This window comes from Puntigrus tetrazona, chromosome 9, assembly GCF_018831695.1.
Source record: "Puntigrus tetrazona isolate hp1 chromosome 9, ASM1883169v1, whole genome shotgun sequence".
NCBI lineage: Eukaryota > Metazoa > Chordata > Actinopteri > Cypriniformes > Cyprinidae > Puntigrus > Puntigrus tetrazona.
The window spans coordinates 19,709,061-19,732,095 of NC_056707.1; the positions used below are offsets into that span (position 1 = coordinate 19,709,061).

The 23,035-nt window shown below is 36.5% G+C and overlaps 4 protein-coding genes across 5 annotated transcripts; 2 read left to right on the forward strand and 2 right to left on the reverse strand.

Annotated features, from left to right (window-relative positions):
• Window positions 1-303: 303 nt before the first annotated feature.
• On the forward strand, window positions 304-5,344 carry ormdl1 (ORMDL sphingolipid biosynthesis regulator 1). The gene is made up of 4 exons (XM_043249433.1): window positions 304-402; window positions 2,214-2,396; window positions 2,974-3,125; window positions 4,061-5,344. Exons 2-4 carry the CDS (start codon window positions 2,223-2,225, stop codon window positions 4,194-4,196), a joined length of 462 nt encoding a protein of 153 aa, XP_043105368.1. The 5' UTR covers window positions 304-402; window positions 2,214-2,222; the 3' UTR covers window positions 4,197-5,344.
• adat3 (adenosine deaminase tRNA specific 3) lies at window positions 4,425-7,383 on the reverse strand. The gene is made up of 2 exons (XM_043249432.1): window positions 7,296-7,383; window positions 4,425-6,747 (listed from the first exon to the last, which is right to left on the reverse strand). Exon 2 carries the CDS (start codon window positions 6,699-6,701, stop codon window positions 5,685-5,687), a length of 1,017 nt encoding a protein of 338 aa, XP_043105367.1. The 5' UTR covers window positions 6,702-6,747; window positions 7,296-7,383; the 3' UTR covers window positions 4,425-5,684.
• Window positions 7,384-8,201: 818 nt separating this feature from the next.
• osgepl1 (O-sialoglycoprotein endopeptidase-like 1) lies at window positions 8,202-11,375 on the forward strand. 2 transcript variants are annotated; one of them, XM_043248067.1, is made up of 8 exons: window positions 8,372-8,510; window positions 9,036-9,094; window positions 9,206-9,593; window positions 9,681-9,885; window positions 10,047-10,195; window positions 10,336-10,466; window positions 10,538-10,609; window positions 11,223-11,375. In XM_043248067.1, exons 3-8 carry the CDS (start codon window positions 9,333-9,335, stop codon window positions 11,305-11,307), a joined length of 903 nt encoding a protein of 300 aa, XP_043104002.1. In that variant the 5' UTR covers window positions 8,372-8,510; window positions 9,036-9,094; window positions 9,206-9,332; the 3' UTR covers window positions 11,308-11,375. The 2 variants fall into 2 exon arrangements, with proteins under 2 accessions (XP_043104001.1, XP_043104002.1); XM_043248066.1 differs by lacking the exon at window positions 9,036-9,094 and having other exon boundaries at window positions 8,202-8,510.
• On the reverse strand, window positions 10,882-22,734 carry ankar (ankyrin and armadillo repeat containing). The gene is made up of 23 exons (XM_043248068.1): window positions 22,050-22,734; window positions 21,392-21,829; window positions 21,146-21,309; window positions 19,986-20,101; window positions 19,716-19,896; window positions 19,403-19,625; window positions 19,287-19,325; window positions 18,338-18,539; window positions 17,629-17,837; window positions 17,404-17,508; window positions 16,694-16,941; window positions 16,390-16,558; window positions 15,989-16,230; window positions 14,970-15,123; window positions 13,638-13,799; window positions 13,441-13,547; window positions 13,246-13,368; window positions 12,984-13,142; window positions 12,365-12,482; window positions 12,082-12,191; window positions 11,782-11,978; window positions 11,644-11,690; window positions 10,882-11,564 (listed from the first exon to the last, which is right to left on the reverse strand). The coding sequence occupies exons 1-23, from the start codon at window positions 22,612-22,614 to the stop codon at window positions 11,431-11,433; spliced, it is 4,212 nt and encodes a 1,403-aa protein (XP_043104003.1). The 5' UTR covers window positions 22,615-22,734; the 3' UTR covers window positions 10,882-11,430.
• Between the last annotated feature and the right edge of the window lie 301 nt (window positions 22,735-23,035).

Here is a 23,035-nt window from a genome sequence, read left to right on the forward strand (position 1 = left end):
TAAATCAAACTGAATGAACATTTTAGTTGTTATGGATTTGTTTAAAAAAGTATACAAATGCTTTGAATTACCCCATGTGTTAGCATGTTTTCATGTTGTTTGTATATATATGTTTAGAAACGGTCAAATAAAACCTCACTAATTAACTGACTAACTAATACTAACCTACTTCTTACTCAATAATAAAAAAAATAGATTTAATGCCTCCGTTGGTGGTGTTATATTTTGTAAACTTCATGCCGTTTTGGTGGGCGTGTCGCTTCAATCTCGCGAGGTTTGAGCTCCTAATCCCGTTAGCCGCGATAGCCTTTGTGCTAGCGGAGTGTTTGCAGTGAGTCAGCCCGCAGTGCGCGCAGCGGAGGCCGGCAGCGCTCCAGCCTGCTTCACCCGAACGCAAACAAGGTACCGTTACTTAACTCTTACGCAACCAAGTCATGTGTGCAGCTACTTTAAAACCGAAATGGGCCTGTAAAGGGGAGATTTAAGAGCTTTTAACGATGTTTGAGATGTTTAATGGAAGTAGAGTGAAACAAAAGCAACTGGTGTTTGTTATGAAAGCAGCTGATGCTAAATAAAGAGAATTGCTCATGCGCGAAACCTAAAGCAACTCACTATAATAGCACAGCCTGGAGAATAAGCTTGTCTAAAGAGTGTTATTTAAGTGGTTAAATGAAAGCCGATAGTAAGCTGTGCAGAAATAAGACATTGTTTTGTTATGTAGCTGTGCTGCTAACTATCTGTGTCATGGACTTGTTTACCTCATGCAGCTGTTACTGAAAAACCAACACGAATTTTTATGTAATATAAAAAGATATATAAACGACCAGCTTGCTATCTTTATCGTTGACGTGAAGCAAGATATTAGCATTATTTATTAAATGTTACACATCTTAACTCATATTGCACATTTTATACAATCAAAAGAGTGAATTATTTTTAGGGAAGGATCGGTTGAGTTGTTATGGACAGATGTTGCAGTAGCGGGATTTAAACCTTTGACCCCAGTCTGTTCAGCTTCTGCTGAGGGAAAAAAAATGATGTAATTTTGTTGTGCATGTTTACTTTAATTGTAATATATATATATATATATATATATATATATATATATATATATATATATATATATATATATATATATAGTATAGAAAAGCAGTTCACTTCTTGTGTATAGTAGAAACAAAGATGAGTGCATTATTTTGTTGAGAAATCATGAGGTGACAAACAACCAAACAAGTAAGCTGTGTATTAGGTAACGTTGAACTTTGACTTTCGGACAGCTGCACAGAATGTTTACCGTGGCGGATAAAACAAACAGGCCATAAAATGTCACTTTCACCCTTTTGTTCTTCCAAAGAAGAACCAAGCTCTCATAATTTGAATAAATTGGCCAGCGTGAACGGTAATCTATTAGGGCAATGTACTATAAAGAATCACCCCATTGTGTGTTTGTGAACATGCTTTTGTGGGCATGCAGACGAGACATCATCTGTAAGACAGCTTCCACTCTTAACTTGTACTTTTAAAGCCATAAAGCAACAACTGTGTATCGTAGTAGCGTGTTAATAATCGCTCATTTGAATAGTTAAAAAATGGTTTCACATCTTATGTCATTAAAATTAGCTGGACTGCTGCTAAATAGGTTCTACCTAAACCTTTTAGTTATGATGAGAAAACAAAAACAGTTAATGCAAAGTCAGGTGTTATGAAATGCTTTGACGTTCATTATTCATCTGTCCATTTATTCTTACAAGGACGATTTACCCAAAAATGTAACATTTAGTTATCATGAGAAAACAAAAACACTTTATCACAAAAATTGCGGTAACACTTAATTTTAAGGCGTCCCTGTTACACATTACATGTACTTACTATTATTATTATTATAACAATAACTTATGCATAGTTGCATGCAAGTAACTTTAAACCAAACCCAATCTTAACCTATAGTAAGTACATATAGTTAATTAATATTACTCAGCACTGAAATGTAGAATTACACTGTAACAAGGACACCTTAAAATAAAGTGTCACCAAAACCGCTAGTAAATTTCACCAACAATAATATACGAAATGAATAGCAATGAATTAAATATGCAATTTTCAAATGGAAAAACTGAATTCTATTCATATTTTCTTGAAAATGCAATGCACTCCAGTGAACTGTTTTAATTACAACTTCTAAAAATCATGATTTTTTTTTTTTTAATCAACAGAAAAGCAAGATGAACGTCGGTGTGGCCCACAGTGAAGTAAACCCAAACACCCGTGTGATGAACAGTCGAGGGATATGGCTGACATACGCGCTCGGCGTAGGAATGCTTCACATCGTACTGTTGAGCATTCCTTTCTTCAGTGTTCCTGTTGTGTGGACCCTCACAAATGTTATTCACAATTTTGTAAGTGTCCTCTGTTGAATAACAATCCTTCGTTCTGGCCCGTTTTATTCCCTTGTCTATGGCTTGTCATTTCCTCAGCGTTGCCCTGAGGCCAGTTGGAGTCTCGACAATTGATGCTTCCTTAGAAGTCTGTGTGGCGTTGTTATGTAAGGACTCCCTCGCGCAAGGATTCAAGGTCAACGGCGCGACATCACCAACCAAGTGCAAGCTCTCTCGCATGTGATGACGTAGGACGGTTCGCGCCAAAATGATAAAGCAAAGCTATTTATAGGGATAATGTAATGTTTCCGTTGTCCTGGCGGTAATGAAAAGTTTAGCGTAGTAAGTCTGCAGTGATGTGAGGGAGGAACGATCAGACATTTTCATTTCAAGTTTTTTTCAAGTTATACAATAGCTTATTCAAAAATACTTGAATATGTGTTGTGGAGATCAACGTAAGTCATGCAGGTTTGGAGTGACTTGAGTCTAAGTAAATGACAGATTTTTTTGGTGAACTATCCCTTTCATACCAAGAGGTCCCATTGGTACAACATTTGAGAATGGTGTGACATTGGATCTTCTCTCTATCTTCCCGCAGGGTATGTATGTATTTATGCATGCAGTGAAAGGCACGCCATTTGAAACACCAGACCAGGGCAAGGCAAGACTTCTCACACACTGGGAACAGCTGGACTACGGCGTACAGTTCACGTCATCTAGAAAATTCTTTACAATCTCACCAATCATTTTGTAAGTAATTTTTTTTATTTACATTTGCAAAGACATTTTTGATGTGCCCCATTTATGCCATTTTTAAGGCTCCTAATATTGTTGTGGGAGTCTCCTACAATAGATTTACATGCATGTTTAATATTATTTAATTTTCCAGCGATTTGCAAACAAATAGTTTGATTCAGTTCTAATATTCAGTCTCTCTAAAACCCTCGTTTTTGTGAACCTGCTCTGCTCTGATTGGTCAGATGGCCCAGTGTTTTGTGATTTTACTTGCTTTTTAGTTTAGTTTTTGGCTAGGTGATTTCTCTTGAAACCTATTCACAAAGCTGCTGAGACAAACTTTTACCAAGGAATAGAGAAGTCTTAAGCTAAGAGTAAGGGCGGAGTTGACCTTGTTGCTATAGATGATGTCAGCACGCTTACTAACTAGACAAAGTGATTGGCTGATAGGAGAGGGAAGGGTTTAAAAAAAGGGTTAATTACTACATTCAAATAAAGTTTTGAAAATGCAGACTAAGTGTCACTAACAATATAACACGTGTATATGTGTTCAGGTAGTTGTCAGCCTATATACTTCTAATAAAAAATAAAAGTCTAATAATCATGTCTAAAAACAAACTGAATGCAAGAACAGCTGATACTTCTTGCCCAGCTTGTTAATGAAAAAGATTGTGACAAGTTGGGAAAACTTTTTTAGAAAAAGTTTCTAAAAAAAAAAAAAAAATATATATATATATATATATATATATATATATATATATATATATATATATAGTTGTAAGTTGGTCTTAGTGACTTCTCAGGAGTCTTTCACCTCTCCTAATGTATTAGCTTTAGGAGCTAGTTTTTGTGCTACAACCCTCTGTGAAAAAAGCTACTTTTAGCCTCAAGGTGTTTGTGAATACGGGCCCTTACTTTGAAGTGTGTAACACTTGTTCTTTTCTTTGCAGGTATTTTCTCGCCAGCTTTTACACAAAATACGACACAGCTCATTTTGTGATAAACACAGCTTCTCTTTTGAGTGTCCTCATCCCAAAACTGCCACAACTCCATGGAGTCAGGATCTTTGGAATAAACAAGTATTAAGCCCAGTGTTCAGAGGGCACAGACCAACTCCGATCTGTTGCCTGATGTGGGAGAGGAGATAACCCTTTGTACTTTGTACCGCAGTTGTGTACACTTAGCAGTTTTGTACAGTCTGTGTAATTGTGAGTCTCTTTGTTTGATATATCTTGAGAAATTGTTGTAGGGACATGTTAAGAGGACAATTCCACAAGCATTAATAACTTAAGATATTTAATGTGTTTTCGTTAGTTGTTTTGTGATCCTCGTGGATCTGGGCTGGCCCAGGTTTCATGGTTTTTTTTTTTTTTTTTTGTTAATTAATTATTTTTTTGTTGTTGTTGTTTTAGTTTTTTTTTTTCGTTCATATAGTTTTTGTTTGTTCAAATGTGCTCACAACACTGATACACTAAGATAGTTTTATGCTTTTAGTGTCACTTCACATTTCTAAATGCATTCTTAGATAATTCCATGAATTGACAAAATGTGTTTTAAAAATAATTTAAAAGCCATGAAACCTTTCTGCTGTTTCGTTAATGTTATCATTGCTTTAGAGACAACAAATAAAAAGTCAGTTTGCATGATTTCCTGAAAAAATATTTGTTCATCTCAGTACGCCGTAGTTTTGTTTAGTTAATGTCTTACAGCTAATAAATGACAAAGAAAAAAAATAGCATTAACAACATTTAGCCTTTTAAGTAATTTCAGTAGAGTCAACATGAAATCAAAAATAGAACTTTCTTATTCTTTTTACATGTTTCTGGTCTCATTTTGAACATTTTATCTGTGCACGACATTTTCGTGTAAATTTTGAACGGCTTCCTCTGCCCCCGAAACAAAACATCAAGTTCTTCCCTAAATGTTTGAATCAGAATATTTCATGTTGACTTTTAGCTCAATATCAGTATGTCATTTTAAATCTCTGGATCATTACCAAGCTTCAGCAAACCATCATGTTTCTTTGCTCTTTTCTGTCACAGTATTATTGAAGTTGAGAAACTGTAACATAAACCCATTAACTATTTGTATTCTTCCACTTTCTTGTCTTTTGACAATATTTGCAAAGGCTCGACTGTGCCAATTGTTTTGTCCTTTTGTTTTGAGAAAAGGTATGAACGTAGGATGTTGTGTGTTGTATGACATGCTGCAAACAAATAAAACTTTACAAAGTATTACGAACTCTGTTCTTCACTATAAAAATGAATTTTGTGAAATAAGAAATGCATTCGATGCAAATCATACAATCATAAACACCACTGTTCGAAAAGGTTGAGAAATGTAATAACTTTTCCATTTTGTTATATTTAAAAATGCTATTTATGAAGTTTCAGCATCTTCACTCCAGTCCTTAGTGTCACATGATACTTAGACGTAAGAATATTTAAACGTAGACAGCATTTTTTTTATACTTTTTATTACGGTCCTATGTAAAAGAAAATTATATTTGGTTGTAATTGGAAATGTAAAAACTATTAAAATGTCATCTTTGATGTGAATGTATAAAAAAAAAAATCACTTTTTGTGTAAAGCCTCGCATGCATTTAGCATCACCCCTTTAAACACTTCGAAGCGATGATTTAAATCTTTTTGGCAGTGAATTTTATACTTGGTTCCCAAGGCACCATCTGCAGAGGGCACCCCATAAAACACCCTGCTGATTCTTGAGTGGACCAAAGCCATTGCGCACATCACGCACGGCTCTCGAGTGACGTAAAGGTCATATCCAGTGCAGATGTAAGGCAGGCCGCTTTCTTTGGCATTGCAGGCATTCCTGAAGGACACGGAGCCTCTAAACCGACAGGCTGGATATTTCTCGTAGCTATAAGCGCCTCCTCCTTGCCCGCAGGCCACGAGGTCAATACAGACCATGACAGCGTGATGGAGCGGATGAGAGCCCCGCTTACAGTCATGACCCACTGCAACGATCTGCTCCGATTCTGGGTCAACGATCACAGCGCCCGCCGCATCCATTCCCATCTCCCCGCCTGATTTTGCAGCATCCACGGCTGCCATCATGTACTCTTGCATTTTATGTTTCTGATGGGCAGCGAATAACTGGCCTCTCAGAGCAGACGTCACTTGTTTGTCCTCGTGGAATGACGTGGGCCAGTGTTCGCTAGCTTTTTCAAACTGCGGTCTCGTCAGCGGAGGGTTGGCAGGTATTTCGACAAGGAAAGGTTCTCCCAAACCACTGGAGTCAAAAGACTGTGGGCGAAGCAGATCGGCAAGCGTAACTCTTTCGCAGTCTATCACCTGCACATCCCTGGCCAAGCACACAATGACCTCTAATGGATGAGGAGAGCTTTTGTCCTTGCAAGCTCTCACTCTTTTTATGTGTTGCAAATCGGGTAAAGGGTGGATCAGGGAAAGCTCCTGAACCAGGCGGGAAGTTTGTCTTTTCTCCATGATAGGTGCAGCGTAGGCTGGCAACAATTCGGTGTCCTGGGACTGTTTGTCAGAGAGAACTGGAAGAACATCCCAAGTGTCGTATTTGTCCATTTCTTTCCTTCGTTTGGCTTGTGGCTCCATCTTGTTTCGTTCATTTAATAGATTGTCAGGAGTTTACTGACGACATCTGTAGAAGCAGAATGTACGACATAGATGAAATAAAATGAGCCTCCTCATTTTCATTTTGTTTAACTTACTGTAATAAATAACTGAACTAAAACTGAAATTAGAAAAAACTTAATAAAAAATACAAATCATAAAAATTAAAAACGGACAATAGCCCCAAAAAATAAAGCCTTATTCAAAATATTCAAAACTATAAAAAATATCTTAATCATAATAAAATAAGTCAGGAACTTTGAAGTACAATAACGTAAAAACTTTTTTTTTTTTTTTTTTTCAAAAAGTGATTCATTAATTTAAATATTACTGTAATTTCTTTTTAAACAAAAATGAAACTGAAAATTTAATATAAACCTCCAAATACAAACATTTAAATATTGATTTATTTAAACGTAAATATATTATATACACAGTATATGCTACTCAAATTACAGAATGAATGAATTTGAATTCAGAAATCCGCCTAAAGCTGACAGACCGTTATCTAATTTGGATTTAACAATGGACTTTAATTATCCCATTTCAAATTATAATTAAAAATAACCAAATAACCTTCTTTATAGAAGCCAAGCTTGAAAAAATTATCCAATTCGGTCTAACACATCTCTCTCTTCCATGTTAGTCTTGTTCCCTCCTTTATTACTATCCCATTGGAAACAAGCGCAAGCAGTAATGGTTCCGTATTGCGCTTTATTATGGAGTTATGAGTCGTTTAGTTATTATATTGCTATTATTATATTTTATTCATCAAATAAGTATAGTCATCTGTTTTCTGTTATACGATTTATCATTATCATCTTAAAGAAATCTAACGGAACCGAACCTTGTTTGTTGTGAGTAGGTTGAATTTACATGTAACGCCGTGATCATACATGGTCATAAATTAAGTTTTACGTGAAAAGACAAGTTTATCAGTATTTTCGATTCAGTAAAAATAGCCAAAGAATCATTAAAAATGAATGAACCCGACATAAGTATTTGACTAATATCATATGGAAGCTGGGCTCAAGCCCTTTCCAAAACTTTTATTTTGTCCATAACATGACCATAACAAAAGTTATAGCGATCTGAAGTTAGCTGAAAGCTATGATTTTCATGAATGGATTTTTTTAAATCGAGGAATCGCTGCAAATACATTTAACACGTGATTTGTTTAACGTTTATAATGATGTTGAAAGCTCCATGTGCGGTACACTTGGAATACAATTTTCTTTAATTAATAAAGAAAGAGTTATTTGAATCACGTTGTAGTTATTTTTCTAAGTTTACTAGTTAAATAGTGCATATAACAGACTGTCATCAAACTCCCCCTGCTTAGTAACTTCATCTCTGGATGTGAAATAGTCCGTTATACCATCGTTTTAGGCCATCTCACTACATTAAAACGAATAACCACTCCAACACAGTAGGTGGCGGTATGCGCCTGTGAAGTTGGATCGCAACCAGTCATAAAACCAAAAGAAGAAGAAGCGTTCGAGTCACTTGAATTGCCGAAGCGTGTGTTTACTTTAGATTATTGTCGAATTAAATCCGGCAGCATTAACGACAGTGAATCGTCGAGGCTATCGGTATGTTCCCGTGCGCTTTAAACGGAGCTGCTCGGCGCTGGGTGAAGCGCTTCGCGTCAGGAAGAGCTTTCAGTACACTGCGCCCTAGGTTAGTTTTGGGGATTGAGACGAGCTGCGACGAGACCGGAGCGGCTGTGCTGGACGAGACTGGAGTGATTCTGGGAGAATCTCTGCATTCTCAGAAGACGATACACCTGGAGTAAGAATAGCCACTGACTCAGTCCATGCATAGAGTAACACTAATCGCATAAAAGAAACAGAAGGAACAGTTCTCTCAAAAAGGCCATTCTGTGATCGTTTTTTTTTTTTTTTTTTACTGGGTTCCATCATGTGTGGTCCATTTCACTTGTGACTTTAAAGTTGATTTATATTCAAAATATTAAAAGTTTTAGTTTTGTTAACGTCTTTTGTCATTTTATTCCTTTTTGCGTTTTTTATGTTCATGTTTTTATTTTTTTAACATTTATTTTTTAATATTAAAGTAATTTTACTAATTCAGCTTATTTTATTTTACTTAATTTGCCAAGCAGCATTTGGTTTTTACATTTTATGTCTTGTTTCAATGCACAAAAACCACACTAGTCTTAATTTTAATTAATAAAAACACTGACTTCACGTTACAGTAGTGCTATCAATGGATTAGTATGTTGATTTAGATTCTAAATTAGAATGTTCTTGTGAATTTTATCAACTAAAGCAAATTTTTGTAACTTTTTTTCCCCAGCAAATTTAGTAAATTTTTAGGTCAGGACTGCATACGTAAATTTCAAACATAACAAAAGGGTAATTAAACATACAGTTTGTCTCATATATATATATATATATATATATATATATATATATAAAATAGAAAATGACTCTGTATTATGGTGCATTTCATTCGTTTTCTTACAGTGCGGGTGGAATTATCCCAACTGTGGCCCAAAGCCTACACAAAGAAAACATCTCTAGAGTTGTCCAGGAGGCCTTGGACAGAAGTGGCATTGAGCCCGGTGAACTCACAGCTGTGGCCACAACAGTGATGCCTGGTCTTGCCCTTAGTTTAAAGATCGGCTTGGATTTCAGTCTGAAGTTTGTGAGACTTCACGAAAAGCCGTTCATCCCTATACACCACATGGAGGCACATGCCCTCACTGTAAGAATGCTACAACCCTTAGACTTCCCTTTTCTCGTGCTCCTCATCTCTGGTGGTCATTCTCTTCTTGCACTCGCCAAAGGAATAGATGAATTTCTTCTTCTGGGGAAAACACTGGACGTTGCAGTCGGGGACAGTTTAGATAAGGTACCAGGAGATCGTGTCAGTTTCAAATACAAGGAAAGCAGTGGGATGTTTATAGTATAAGCTGTTAATCATTCCTTTCGATGACAGATTGCTAGAAGGCTTTCTCTGAGGAATCACCCGGACTGCTTGACTTTGAGCGGTGGACAAGCCATAGAGCTTCTGGCGAAAGAGGGGGATCAACTCGCCTTTCATTTCACTTCACCCATGGAGAAGCTCTACAACTGCAATTTCTCTTTTGCTGGTTTTCAAAGACAGGTGACAATGGAAATAATGAAAAAAGAAACGGAAGAAGGTACTTTATCTAGTCCTTTAAAATAAAAGAAACAGCTTTTTTTTTTCCCCCAAAAGCTAGCGAGCTGCTTACATAGACAAATGGCAGCTATTCTAATTCAAATAACCGTTAGAATAAAATAAGTATTTATATAATCGGTCCAAAATGTTATATTTCCTCAGGTATAGAAAAAGGACAGGTATTGTCGTGTGCTAAAGACATCGCCGCTGCCTCACAATACACGGCGGCCTCTCACATAGCGAAACGAACACATCGTGCCATTTTGTTCTGTAAATCCAAAGATCTTCTACCGCAGCATAATCCAACTCTGGTAAGTTCTCAGCACTGCAGGACCTGGTTGCGGCTTTTCGTTTTAAAATTAACTCGAGCTTGGCTTAATCATTTTACGATATTTAAAAATCGCCAATAAATGCCTGTTTGAGCTCTACAAATTCTACACTTCCACTGCAGGTTGTTTCAGGAGGAGTAGCAAGTAATGAATACATCAGACAGATTCTGAAAATTGTCACAGACGCCACTGGATTGCATTTGCTTTGCCCTCCGTCAAAGTTATGCACTGATAACGGTGTGATGATTGCATGGTAAGAGCACGTTGCCTTACAGCCTTGTTGACACGTATAAGGCACTTACTTTTGTTTCTCACTATTGTTAGGAATGGCATTGAGAGACTAAAGCAAGGAAAGGGGATCATGTCCTATACTGAAGAAATCAAATATGAACCCAAGTAAGTTAAAGGAATAGTTCACCCAAAATTGAACTTTCTTCAGAATATCTTCCTGTGTGTTCGGCAGAACAAAGAATTTCATACAGGTTTGGGACTACTTGAGGGCGAGTAATTCTCATTTTTTGGGTGGACTATTCATTTTAAATGGCATTTTTCTTTTTGCTAGTAAATATTATTTTACTATTGTACAGACTTTCGGGTAATGTCATTTCGAAGTTTAAAAAAAAGTTTGTCATCGTTATCTTTTATGAAATAAAATATATATTTTTTTAAATTACATTTTTAAGATTTAATTAATTATTAGCTTTTCATCAACTCAAAAAACCCATTTTAAGAATTTCTGATGTAATGTAGTGTTTAATGCACATGTATTTTGTTTGTCTTTATATTTTTATATCAGTTGAATACAATTATATTCAAATCTTAGGTTGAAAGTCATCAAAAAGCAGTCTGATTAGATTACCTGATATGTGTAATCTAATAGATTACGTTACTAATTTTCATCAAATAATTTGTAAACAGGTAACAGACAGTTTGTAAGTAATATACCCAGCATTGATCGTATATGATAGGAGTTTGTTTTGATGTAATAAAATTGTCCATTCATTTTAAGGGCACCACTTGGATTAGACATCACTTCAGAAGTTAAAGATGCTGCAATCAAACTTCCCCCATTAAAATTGAGGATACGATCTTGACATGCTGTTAATTATATCTGTTAATAAATTGTTATTTAAAGAAATGTAAATGTGTCTGTTTTGCCAACGCTTTATTTCAAAGTTCACGTTATTTCTTTTTCAATCGTGAAGTTTCACGCGTTTTCATTCAACCTCGTTCTGACTCTGGGATTTGCCGGTTCTGGCCCTCTGTCTTACATGGTGTGGCAAAGGAGCTGTTTTTTCTCTGTCATGGATCGCTGACCGACTACACCTATCGTTCGCTTTCTTCGCCAATCCTGGTGAGAAACGATATAGCACAAACAGCTGTATGTGAGAAATATTCCTCATTGCTTAGTCGTTAGTCAATTGAAATACCTTTATTATCACGGCGAGGCACAGGAGGGCCGCCGTTTATCTCCAAACTGCGACGGAGAAAACGGAAAGAAAACAAATTATGCTTGAGAACGATCAAAGGCCACATATTCAGCTACTTCCTGTCAAAACTTTAAGCACCTGAGGGATGGAAGCCCTGTTCTTCTCTGTCTTTCAAACTCCGCTCTAAAGAATTGCGATATTCTGGCATCTTCAGCTAAATTCTCCATCAGGAGGTCATATGTGCGAGGGGATTTTCTGCATTTCGCCAGGAGCTGTCGATGAGCGTATCGATTAGAGGTCAGGTAACCCAGAGCACTTGCACAAGCAGTTCGAACCTATAATATAAGGAGGAGCAATAGCTTTAAAAATCATAGAAATACTGTTTTAAGCATTTATTTTTGTCGACTGGGAAACATTGCACTTTTAAACGCAATCTACCTCTTCGTAGTCTGAGTCCAGATGAGCAGAAAGATGCTCTACGGCACCCATGCCGACAATCGCATTAGTAATACCAACTCTTGTGTGAACCAAGCTAGCAAGTAGTTGAGCTGGTGTAAGACAAGATGTAATGTTACACAAGATATTCTTTTTAATCTATATTTCTATTCAAAGTTTTGGGGATTTGTCAATGGTTTCGAAACAAAGTCTCTTATGCTCACGAACATGCATTTATTTCATAAAAACAATAATATTGTGAAATATTATTACAATTTAAACACACCTGCAATAACCACAGTGGTGGATTGGTCGGACTGCAGCGATTCAACAAGAACAGTGACTCCTCTTGCGGTCAAAGTCACTTCATCTGATCCACTGATTACTCTGTCTAACACAACTATCTGTCAAACGAAAACGTCTTTTAAAACATCATAACATCTGTAGATTTGTCACGCGTGTGAAAGGCACGAGAGCAGACAAAGACTATAAATGAAAATAAACTGCTTTAGTCCACTCGGAGATGAAAGTAAACGATGCAAATACAGGCAGGCAGATAGACAGAACAACATCACATGCAACTATGGACGAGATCAGACAAACGGAACTGAAAACACAGGACTTAAGTACACAGGGTAATTGACGAGACACAGCTGATGACAATAATATAATTAACACAGAGGGAAGGCGGGGCACAGGGAGCACATGGCATAAGACAAAACAAAAACAAAGAGTCCAGAGACGTGACAGATTTCCTATTGTAACGGCTTTTAGAAAACAATGTCTGAGATCACAATGAAAATCTTTGAAAGTATTTTAAATATTCAAAACGATTTAATTAATGAACAAATCATTATTAAATGTATTTTTTGATAGCGATCTCAGAATTTTGAAGTTCTGCATACCTGAAATGCAGCTTTTGCTCTTTCTGTCTCCTTGTCGGAACTCAAAAACGTCTCAAATGTGTTCATCAGAATTCTTCCCGTTTGTTGAATTGCCTTCTGCTGGGCTTTGTTGTTGTAAGCAAACAGGGACAACGCGTGTCCAGCATCCAGACGAATGCTCTGAAAGAGAAGAGTGGCCAAGCAGTTCATTTAAACAAACGCATATCAGTGTACCTTGTAAATATTTCAAACCAATATTAAAGTGATATAAAAGTTTAATGACTTTGTTCTCAGCCCCCATTAGCTCCAAAATGATATTGTAAGAGAAGTCCTGTTGTTCCCAGAATTGCCTCTGGAGTTTTTGGTTCCCGAGCAGCACGCAAGCAAGAGTCTTAGCCACTTGCACCTAATGTGATTAAAAATGCAATGAAATAATTTCCTGTTTTAACCTCATTTCATTTTTGAATTGAATACTTACCTTGACCTCCAGAGATGCGTGGGTTGTTAAAAGCTCTAATAATGTAGGAATGGCCTTTTCTCTGTAAATAATTTTTTGACTTTTTTTGTTAGCAGTGAGAGCCACTCCTGCAGGCGCAAAAAAGACGGCTTTATCATTTGCGCCGTAACACAAAGCCATTTATATCAATGAAATGAAAGAAAAGTGTGAGATACTACCTATGCACAAACAACCCAGAGCTTTAATGACACCGAGCAGGGTCTTCAATGTTGTTCGAGACCCTCGAAGCAAACGGACCAAAGGCGGCACCCCATACTGTCTGCAAAAGCCATCCTGATGGGTTCGACTATCTCGGCAAAGCGCTATCGCCGCTCGGCACCCTGTGAAATTACATGTAGATAACGCTCTCTAAATTTGTAACAATACATATGGAAGCTTGTTTCTTCCAGGGCATAAAAATGGTAATTGCAACTTGTTTCTGTGAAAAATATAAACTCAAAATTGCAAGATGATGTGTGAGGTAAAATTGTGCAGGTATGAGAATTCAAGGGAAAGTAAAGTCAGAATAGTGAGCTTTTAATGTATTTACACACAAAAAAAAAACTGAATTGTGAGATTTAAACTCATTCTAAGAAAAAAAGTCAAAATTCTAAAATGTGAGATTTCCAATTCTGAAGAAAAAAGTCAGAACTGTGCATTGTAAACTTGCAATTAAGATTTTATAGACTACAACTGCAAAATATTAACTTGTTAAAACGCCAGAACTGTGAGATATAAACTAGTAATTTCAAGACAAAAGTCACAATTACCTTTTCATTTATATACGGCAGTCAAATTTTCATAAACATTTGCGTTGTAAAAACGTATTCTTATCTTAGAACAACTTTTTGATAAATGCTGACTACTATATTTATACAATTTTTTTTTAACTACAATTTTTTTTATTCCATGGCAGAAACAAGCTTCCATAATTATGAAGGTGCGGACAGTTCTGTCTGAAAAAGATTTTTAGGGAACATCTGTCTGACGAAATGTTTTTAACAGACAATTCACGGGAGACGCGATCCAGACACCTGAATGAAGAGGAAGCACTTTTGGAATATAGCATCGTTTTGGAATCGCAGCCTGTAATCGGGTCATAGTTTAACACTAATAGCAATACAAGAGACGCAGCAACTCTTGTAAGCAATGTGTACGGAGAAACCCACAGGGGGAATGACATTACACTGTGCATGCCTTCCTGCCTTATGAGTCTAACAGATCAGTGCTGTCTGAACACAGGAAGTGCTGGCTGCTTACCCGCTGGACCGGACCTATTCTGTCAGTGACAGGGAGAAGCTCGGGTAGTCAATCTGCTCAGTTTATCCAGTGCCTGTCAACACGTAGTCAATGGGAAGCTGTTTTTTATTGCATTTGGTGCTTCTTCTGTCTGGACGACAGCTTTGCAGCGAGAGTGTTACTTACATTCATGGGTGACTGATTGGTTGGATGGAACTGGGTGATCTCTTTAGGGACAGTGTACAATGAGACCAATTTGTATCTGGCCTTACCCACGTATTGCATTTTGTCTGAAGAGGAAAGAAGAAGGTCAAGGATGACCGGGTAGCCCATCTGCTCCGCCATGAGTTTCTGTTGCTTCAGAGTTTGTCCTGCCAGGGCCCACAGAGACATTGCACCCTGTTCCCGCACATCCAGCTGGAACACCTGAACACAGGGCAAAGTTCAGAAAGAGTTTAAAGTGCCAAGGGTTGACTTTATGCAGTACGAGAATTGGATTGGCGGTATGGTTCTGTTCTGGTGGCAATAACTCCTTGCACATTCATGCAATCTAGCATGGATTAGATCAGGGAGAGAAGCAATAACCACCCAGGGTAAACAGAACAGTTATAATATTAATGCATTGCAGATATCATAAAGGTTGAACAATTTCATGTAACAAATTGGAAAAAATTCAAGGAGATTCGCTTAATTAGCTGTTAAGCAACACAAAATATAATACTAAATATGAGCATAAATATTAACTAACGCTTTGCTTGATTTGATATAAAAGTGAGACTGAAAAAAATATAATATTATTCTAAATAAATTACTAAATCAATAATCAAATTAATATACTTTTTACAAATACTATGAGTGATTATGCAATTTTCTAAAATATACTAATCAGAACGATCCTATAATTTAATAATAATAATAATAATAATAATAATAATTCAATTAAATTTTAATATCAATATGACATTTTTTGGTTTTATTTTAATGCTAATAAGATAGCAGAATTTAGTAAATTAGTGTTTAAAAGAAACATGCTAAAAGTAGCTGCAGCCATATCCACCACATTCATATTCATTTCACTGTTACACAGTAATACTACATTTATTTATAATGCACAACATTAACATTACAATCCAATTACTGTCCCTTCTCCTAAGAAACAAAACAATTCCAAATTGAAACATAGTGTGACCAAAAAAACGTAAGTCATCCCTGCATTACTAACACTGTATTTTCTTTAAAAGTGAAAAACAATGGCTTAACCCAGAGGTAACATATTTAAATGCTACATTACCTTTAAAAGTTGTAAAAGATCCTTGGCAGCCGATTGCACGAGGAAACATTGCTGGATGGCTGGATTGTGACTGGCTATAGATTCAAGGGCTGTGGCTGCCTTGACCTTAGCAGGAATCTTGCCGTCTCGCAGGGCTTGCACCAGGGCGCTGACCGCTCCTGCCTCACACACGAGATCCTGGTTCTCCTGGTGACCCCGAGCCAGCTCTGCGAGCGCCAAGCAGGCCTCTTCCTGTAGTACATCTGTCAGACAAAACACATTTATTCTAAATGCAAGAGGGGAAGATCTTCTATTGTGTTCTACAGGGAAATGACATGAGAGTGAAAAAAAAAAAAATGAATAAAATAAATTACAGAATTGATCTATGATCTACTGCATATTTTCCAGGAAGTAAACAGTACCAGAGTTCACAGACAGGAATTCGACGAGATGTGGAACTCCTCCAGCGTGTGCAACAGCTGTTTGGTTGCACGGACTTTTGACACAAAGTGTACGAATGCATCTCACAGCATTTACTAGCACATCTTGGAGGTCAGAGGTCAGAAGCTTGACTACCAATGCCACCCCACCCTAGACAAAAAAAAAAAAAAAAATCGGGGGCATTTGTTCACAGCATTTACTAGCACATCTTGGAGGTCAGAGGTCAGAAAAAAAAAAAAAAGATATTTAAATGTGTATAGACTGCATAAACGTTTCTTGACTCACCAACTGAGCAATGAGGTTTTGGTGCCGTTCGCTGTGTTCTGCCAGATCAGCCAGTATAACAGCACAGCGAGAGTGCAGCTCAGGCTGGTGGCCGCCGAGGAGCTCCATCAGCACTGGTACGACACCATGATGCACTAGATCTTCACAGACCTTTGCATTCTCTGACATATGGCACAGTACAGCTGTAGCCATGCACTGCACCACCAGTCTGTCTGAACAAAGCAGACCCACCAGCACTGGAATACCTCCTGCGGTGCAGTAAATATTATTAGGCGGAAACATTATGGAATCTGTTAACGTTACTTACTATTTTAGCTTAGGGGTTTCTCAAATGATTTTACCTCAGAACCCACATTCTTTTCAAGTAGCAATTCAACACAGTACAGAGTATTTTAAAACCAGGAAAAGGGAAATTAGGGAAAGGGCAGTACTAATATTGTATAACAGTACTAATATTATACAGTACTTTTCTAATATTACATTCAATTTAATTGAAAACTATTTATATTGTATTTTTGGGGGCCAGGACCTTCCAACATTTAAAGGAATAGTTGAGAATTTTAATTTGTGGGTGAACTATTCCTTTAACTTAAGATGATTTGTTATTTTTCAAACATAAAACTACTAATATCCAAAACTACATAGCAGAAATAATGTAAAATGAGATGTATGAAATTAGCTAGCGTATCAAGACTTTATATATCTACGACCTGCTTTCATAATATCCTCACAGGAGGACTCAATGTTTATACAAAGAGCCTCAAGACACCTGAGGGCCATCTCCAGATGCCTGGTGCCCTTGCTTTGCATCATTTCTGCAATAAAAAAAAAACAGGCAAGTTACCCAATTACTAATTTCTTTTACCTAACTTTTAATTGAAAAATTATTTGCTACTCAGCTGAAATGTGGAATAGCGCAATAATAAAAGGATTACCGACAAGAATCTTCCACACAGGAAGCCCATCCAAGTTCAGCTGAATGAGGTGTCTAAGGACATCTGTGTGAAAGTAAAGTGCTGCCAGGTGGACAGTGTTATTGCCCTTGCCGTCTTCCTCTCTCCAGTTTGCTCCAGTGGACAACAGGAGGTCCAGAGTTTCCACTGAACCTGAGGTCGCTGACAATAACAGTGGTGAACTGCCACTCCTGGGAAAAAAAAAAAAAAGTGTTTTTGATTATGATGAAACCCTATTAAATATAGGCATACATTTGAAACGTTTGGGGTCAGTATGATTTATTTTCATTCGAAAGATTAATACTATTATTCAGCACGGATGCATTAAATTTATCATAGGTGGTCGTAACGTTTTTATAATGTGATTTCTATTGCAAATAAATGCTGATTTCTATTAATTAAAAAAAAAATGCAGATAGGAAATCAGAGTTTACAACATTAATAAGCATATTAGAATGGTTTCTGAAGTATCATGTGACTCTGAAGATGAAACTAAAGGCTGCATTATTTACATTTTGAAATGTATACAAATTTAAAACAGTTTAATTGATTGAAAATGATAATTTGCTAATTTGCCTTGCTAAGACATCTTTCAAAACCAATAAAAAAAAAACTTTTGAAACCTATGCCCTATATACACAAACATATATTTTAGCAGTAAATTTACTGTAAGGATATATATATCACATACTCAGCGGAGGTCTTTGTCTCCAATAAAACAGGGTCTTTCCTACATAGTGCTTGAATGCATGCCACTTGGCCGTAAAAGGCTGCAAAATGAATAGCCATCCAACCCCTCTTGTCCACAAGTTTGTAGTCTGCTCGCAGTGCTAGAAGACAGTTCAGGGATTCAAGGGAGCCACATTGTGCAGCGAGGTGCACTGGAGTGAGCCCTAAAAGGAGAATAAATGTGAAAAAAAAAAAAAAACATCTTTAGACACATTGAGCCAGGTTTCGCGTCACTGAAGCTAAACACCACTAATTGTATTCATTTTGCTTTTTGAAGTGATCTAGATGTGTCACATATTAAAAATAATAATATATAATAATAAATAAGTATAATAATACAGTTAGATGTGTTATAGGGCTGCATGATTATGACCAAAAACATAATTTTTGATTATACCCTTAAAATTTAAAATTGCGATTATTGATTACAGTCATCACAGTTTACATTGAATGATGCCACCGCTTGAAGCAATTGCATGCCATATTTTTAGATGAAAATAAACAAGCTAAAAAAACTGCCTCAAATGTAAACTATACATACATACAAATAAAAAAGTAAAAATACGCATAGTATTTTAATGCTTTACTAAAACTAAAATTAAAACAATAAAAAAACCTTATTAACATGTAGAAGGAAGAGAACACATATTAAGCACACATAAAAGTGGGTTTTGAAAGATTAATTGCAGCTTTGAATTATGTAATTGTGGCATACGTAATTGTAATTGTGATTAGAAATTTGTTTCGAGATTTGATGTGTTATAACCATATTGATAATGTTTTTTAAGTAAGCTTTAATAAATAAAATGTATTGCATAAAAATATATATTATGCATGTTTAGATATTAAATTAAAAATATTGGTTGTATTTTTTTTTTCTTTCAAGATATAACAGCTTTAATTACCCTTACCTGCTCCATCTAGGAATTGTCCTCCGACAGCCGATTTTCCTGACAATTAAAGGAAATGCAACATAAGAACATATAGGAATGTCTATAAGCTTTTGATGCATTTGCATGGTGTTGACCTGAGTTAGAGAATCTCTCGCTGCGCATCTGGTTGAGGTTGACTCCTGCTGCAGCGAGCTGGAGGATGATGTGCGATTGGTTGTTGGCTGCAGCGTGGTGAAGCAGAGAGAGACCCTGCTCATCAAGAGCATGCAGGTGGGACGCCGGGTTCCTGCGACTCAGCGAGTGAAACGCGGCACACATTCCTCTCTCTGCTGCTGCCTTCAGCCCGCATGCTACGGTCTAAAACAGAAGCGCATTTCAGTGTTTAAATACAGAGCGTGAGCACCAAAGTTTCCGAAACCAAAGTATGAATTGTTTGTCAGTTATTACCTTGCACTTTATAGCTTTTGCACCACCAAATGTTTTCTTGAACTGCTCGTGCAGCTCAATGTCCGTCAAGGGCAGTCTCTTCCCTTTGAGGGTTTTGACGGAGGTGTTTAAAGCCCCCCACCACTGAACCAAGTTATGTTGAGGATAAAGCGACTCTAGCTCAACGCAGATGGCATTATAGCTGCAAGTGTATGTTAGACGCCATGAAGCACAACAATTCTGGGTGTACAGTATTTATATAATTTATTATATTATATAAACAGTGCTGACCTTTTCCCTTCAATCTCACTGAGCGGTATTGGAAACTGAGTTTTGTAAGTGGAGTCCTGATGAATTAACTCATATAGGTAATTGGCTGCTTGAGTCTGAAGTGCATTGAAAGCCACCTACACAAAAAGAAATGTAGATTTAGATTTTCTATGCATGTATCTAATGCCTGTATATTAATAACATAAATCAGAACTGCGCTGAAATATCACTACATAAGAATTTCCACACGTTTATAAATTAGCTATTGCATTTACTCAGTTTGAACCTCTGAATAACAATGAGGTGTTTTTTTGCTACTTGAGTATGAGCTTCAAATTTGTCTATATAAAGTAGTTAACGTAAAACTCAACAACAACAAAAATACATAAATAAAAACATTATTCCAACTATTATTTTAGAACTTTTATGGTTCATACAAAAAAAGTATCTATTTAATAGCCTAGAGTGCATATCAATGACCCACGACTTTTCTAATTAAATTGTCATTATTTCCTACATTTTTAAATATTTGAACTAATCATTTACATGTTTAGTTTGCTTTGATTTATATTACAAATTATTGTATACTCCTAGTTTGTATATATAAATACATTTTTTATTATTGAATTTGATTTATTACTTTTAATAATATTATTTTTATTATTATGTCCATCTGCTGTTCATGTATTAAACTGCTTGTCTATAATGTTAATAATGATAATTATTATAATATTGCTGTTATGTTATTTTGTTATGTTTTTATCTGTGATTTAAAATGACTAATCAAGATTAATCACATCCAAAATAAGAAAAATGTTTATATATATATATATATATATATATATATATATATATATATATATATATAATGTATATACATGTAAATATGTTCAAAATATATACTGTATGTGTGTATTTATATACACATAATAAACATACACAGTACACATACATTATACACATATATATTTTTTTTGGATGCGATTAATCATTTGACAGTATGAATTTTTATCCATTTATCCATGTTATTATTATTATTATTATTACATTTATAGTTACATACTTTACTAACAACTAATTAAGTTCTAGGAGGTAATAAACTTTGCATTTTATGATTGAAGTATTAAAAGTGAAAGTTGAAAAAGTGAAAAGTGAAAGTGAAAAATATGCTTTATACTCACCTTCATTTCTTCAGTGATGTCATCAAGAGGAGGAGTCCCCACGTCAAATTCAATTCCTCCATGAAGGTGAAAATACTGATTTGGTTTCTGTGGAAAGTGCTTGCAGGCAAAGTCTGGCCCAAGAAGATGCGGAGGAACCTCTCGTTCTGTTTTCAGCTTGTCATCTTTAAGTAGAAAAAAGGAGTGTCAATGCATCCACATATTAATCAGGCACAGCTGTGACAGCAATCAGAATACAATGCAAACCTGACAAAGGTGGAAGCATTTTGGAAAAATTAGGAATCAGCATCTTTTTCCTTAAAGATATCAGCAGAGGCACCAGGAACGTGATGAGTTTCAGATAGACGAGGTCCCTGGAGACTTCAGCATTCCTCTCAAGATGCTTCCTCACCAGAATAATGTGGCCTGACAGCTTTTTCTGTAGCCTCTGGTAGGTGGCCAGATCAATGTTGTCCTCAGTGAGTCGGACCACATCAGACAGGCTATGTGACGCCTCAAACACAAAGAGGTTTTGGTGCTGGCGGACAGAGGTCAGGTAGGCACTCAGCTTGATCAGGATGTTTTCTGAGTATTGTGAGAAGAGGTTCTCCTCCTCTGCGCTGTTGGGTTCGTAAGTTGGGTCTACATCGGTGCTCTCCTTATAAATGTCCTGATAACATGGATCCTCTGAGATGTCTGTTAAACCTGGTGATAAAAATCAGTGTATATTTCCCATGTTCGTTATGTTATATTTCCCATGTTGCATTGTGTTATTCTTTGTGTGTGTGTGTGTGTGTGTGTGTGTGTGTGATATTTTTGCAACCTAATAGTGTTTTTAGTGTTAGGTAACTATAATAACGTAAAATGGCATTATTATGTTCTCATCTTTTTTATCTGTTCTAGATTGAAAGACCCTGTATCTCACCTGCAGTGAGGAACTCTGTAAGCAAATCTTTCTTTGTTTGAGGAACACCATCTGAATCCACGGCCAGGATGGATCTCCATAACTCAGAGAAGCGTATTCGTTTTTCTCTAGAAATGTAACTCCCGTGCCAGAGAGCCTTCATGGTATAATCTACGTTTATTAGTATCTGACCGACTTTTGTGTCGTAATATGCTGGTGGTAGCTGGCACGTGGAGCTCTGGTCATAGTTGGGTACCAGAGTGACGACGGGAAGTTGGTTAAAACCGTATATTCCCACGGTTAGCTCCCTCACGATCTGGTGGACCATTCTGTAATCCAGGGGCAAACCTGAGTCAAAGGGAGCCAGGACAATGATGTTGGGAGCTAATATGTTCCTCATTTGTCTGATGATGCCAGAAGGTGCATCCACAGGCAGGTTGTGTCCCTCAGCACCGAGCAACCAGTTCCAAGAGGTCAGGCTGAGCAGTTCTTGCAGATCTTTGCGGTCATATTTCTGAAGTAAAGACTGAGCGGCTAAAGCAGCACGAACTGCCTTCTCGCTGCTCTGTTCTGATGGGATCGCCATCAAAACTTCATCCGTTTTTTCTGATACAGACGATATGATTGAAGGTAATTAAATCCCTTTTAAAAAATACTGTCAATGTTCCTCTCAAAAGATTGAGTTGTCCGATTAAATTTGAAGTTTGAAGAGCGTTGCTCTGGCAACCAGTGACGCGAACTGCAATTCTTCGGATTAACAAATAGATGGCGCTGTTTGATTAGCTCGTAAATAATTATTTGTTTATTTGTTTTAATTATTGTAATTTTACGGTCCAGATCACGTTAATGACACTGTAAATGTCATCTGCATTTATCTGTAATAAATGGACTAAATAAAAATGTCCCTAAAAACAAATAAAAAGTGTAAAATAAAATTACAAACAAATTTAAAGTATGGTAAGCGACAAAGTAAAAGCACAATAAATCAAAGAGAAAAGTAAACGTCA

Coding starts and splice junctions, on each gene's coding strand:
- ormdl1 (XM_043249433.1), top strand. CDS start 2,223: ATGAACGTCGGTGTGGCCCACAGTGAAGTAAACCCAAACACCCGTGTG. Junction 2,397..2,973: donor CAAATGTTATTCACAATTTT/GTAAGTGTCCTC, acceptor ATCTTCCCGCAG/GGTATGTATGTATTTATGCA. Junction 3,126..4,060: donor ACAATCTCACCAATCATTTT/GTAAGTAATTTT, acceptor TTTTCTTTGCAG/GTATTTTCTCGCCAGCTTTT.
- adat3 (XM_043249432.1), bottom strand. CDS start 6,701: ATGGAGCCACAAGCCAAACGAAGGAAAGAAATGGACAAATACGACACT.
- osgepl1 (XM_043248066.1), top strand. CDS start 8,314: ATGTTCCCGTGCGCTTTAAACGGAGCTGCTCGGCGCTGGGTGAAGCGC. Junction 9,594..9,680: donor TCGGGGACAGTTTAGATAAG/GTACCAGGAGAT, acceptor TTTCGATGACAG/ATTGCTAGAAGGCTTTCTCT. Junction 9,886..10,046: donor GAAAAAAGAAACGGAAGAAG/GTACTTTATCTA, acceptor ATATTTCCTCAG/GTATAGAAAAAGGACAGGTA.
- ankar (XM_043248068.1), bottom strand. CDS start 22,614: ATGGCGATCCCATCAGAACAGAGCAGCGAGAAGGCAGTTCGTGCTGCT. Junction 13,369..13,440: donor ACGCATCTCTGGAGGTCAAG/GTAAGTATTCAA, acceptor TAATCACATTAG/GTGCAAGTGGCTAAGACTCT. Junction 13,143..13,245: donor TAATGGGGGCTGAGAACAAA/GTCATTAAACTT, acceptor CTTCTCTTTCAG/AGCATTCGTCTGGATGCTGG.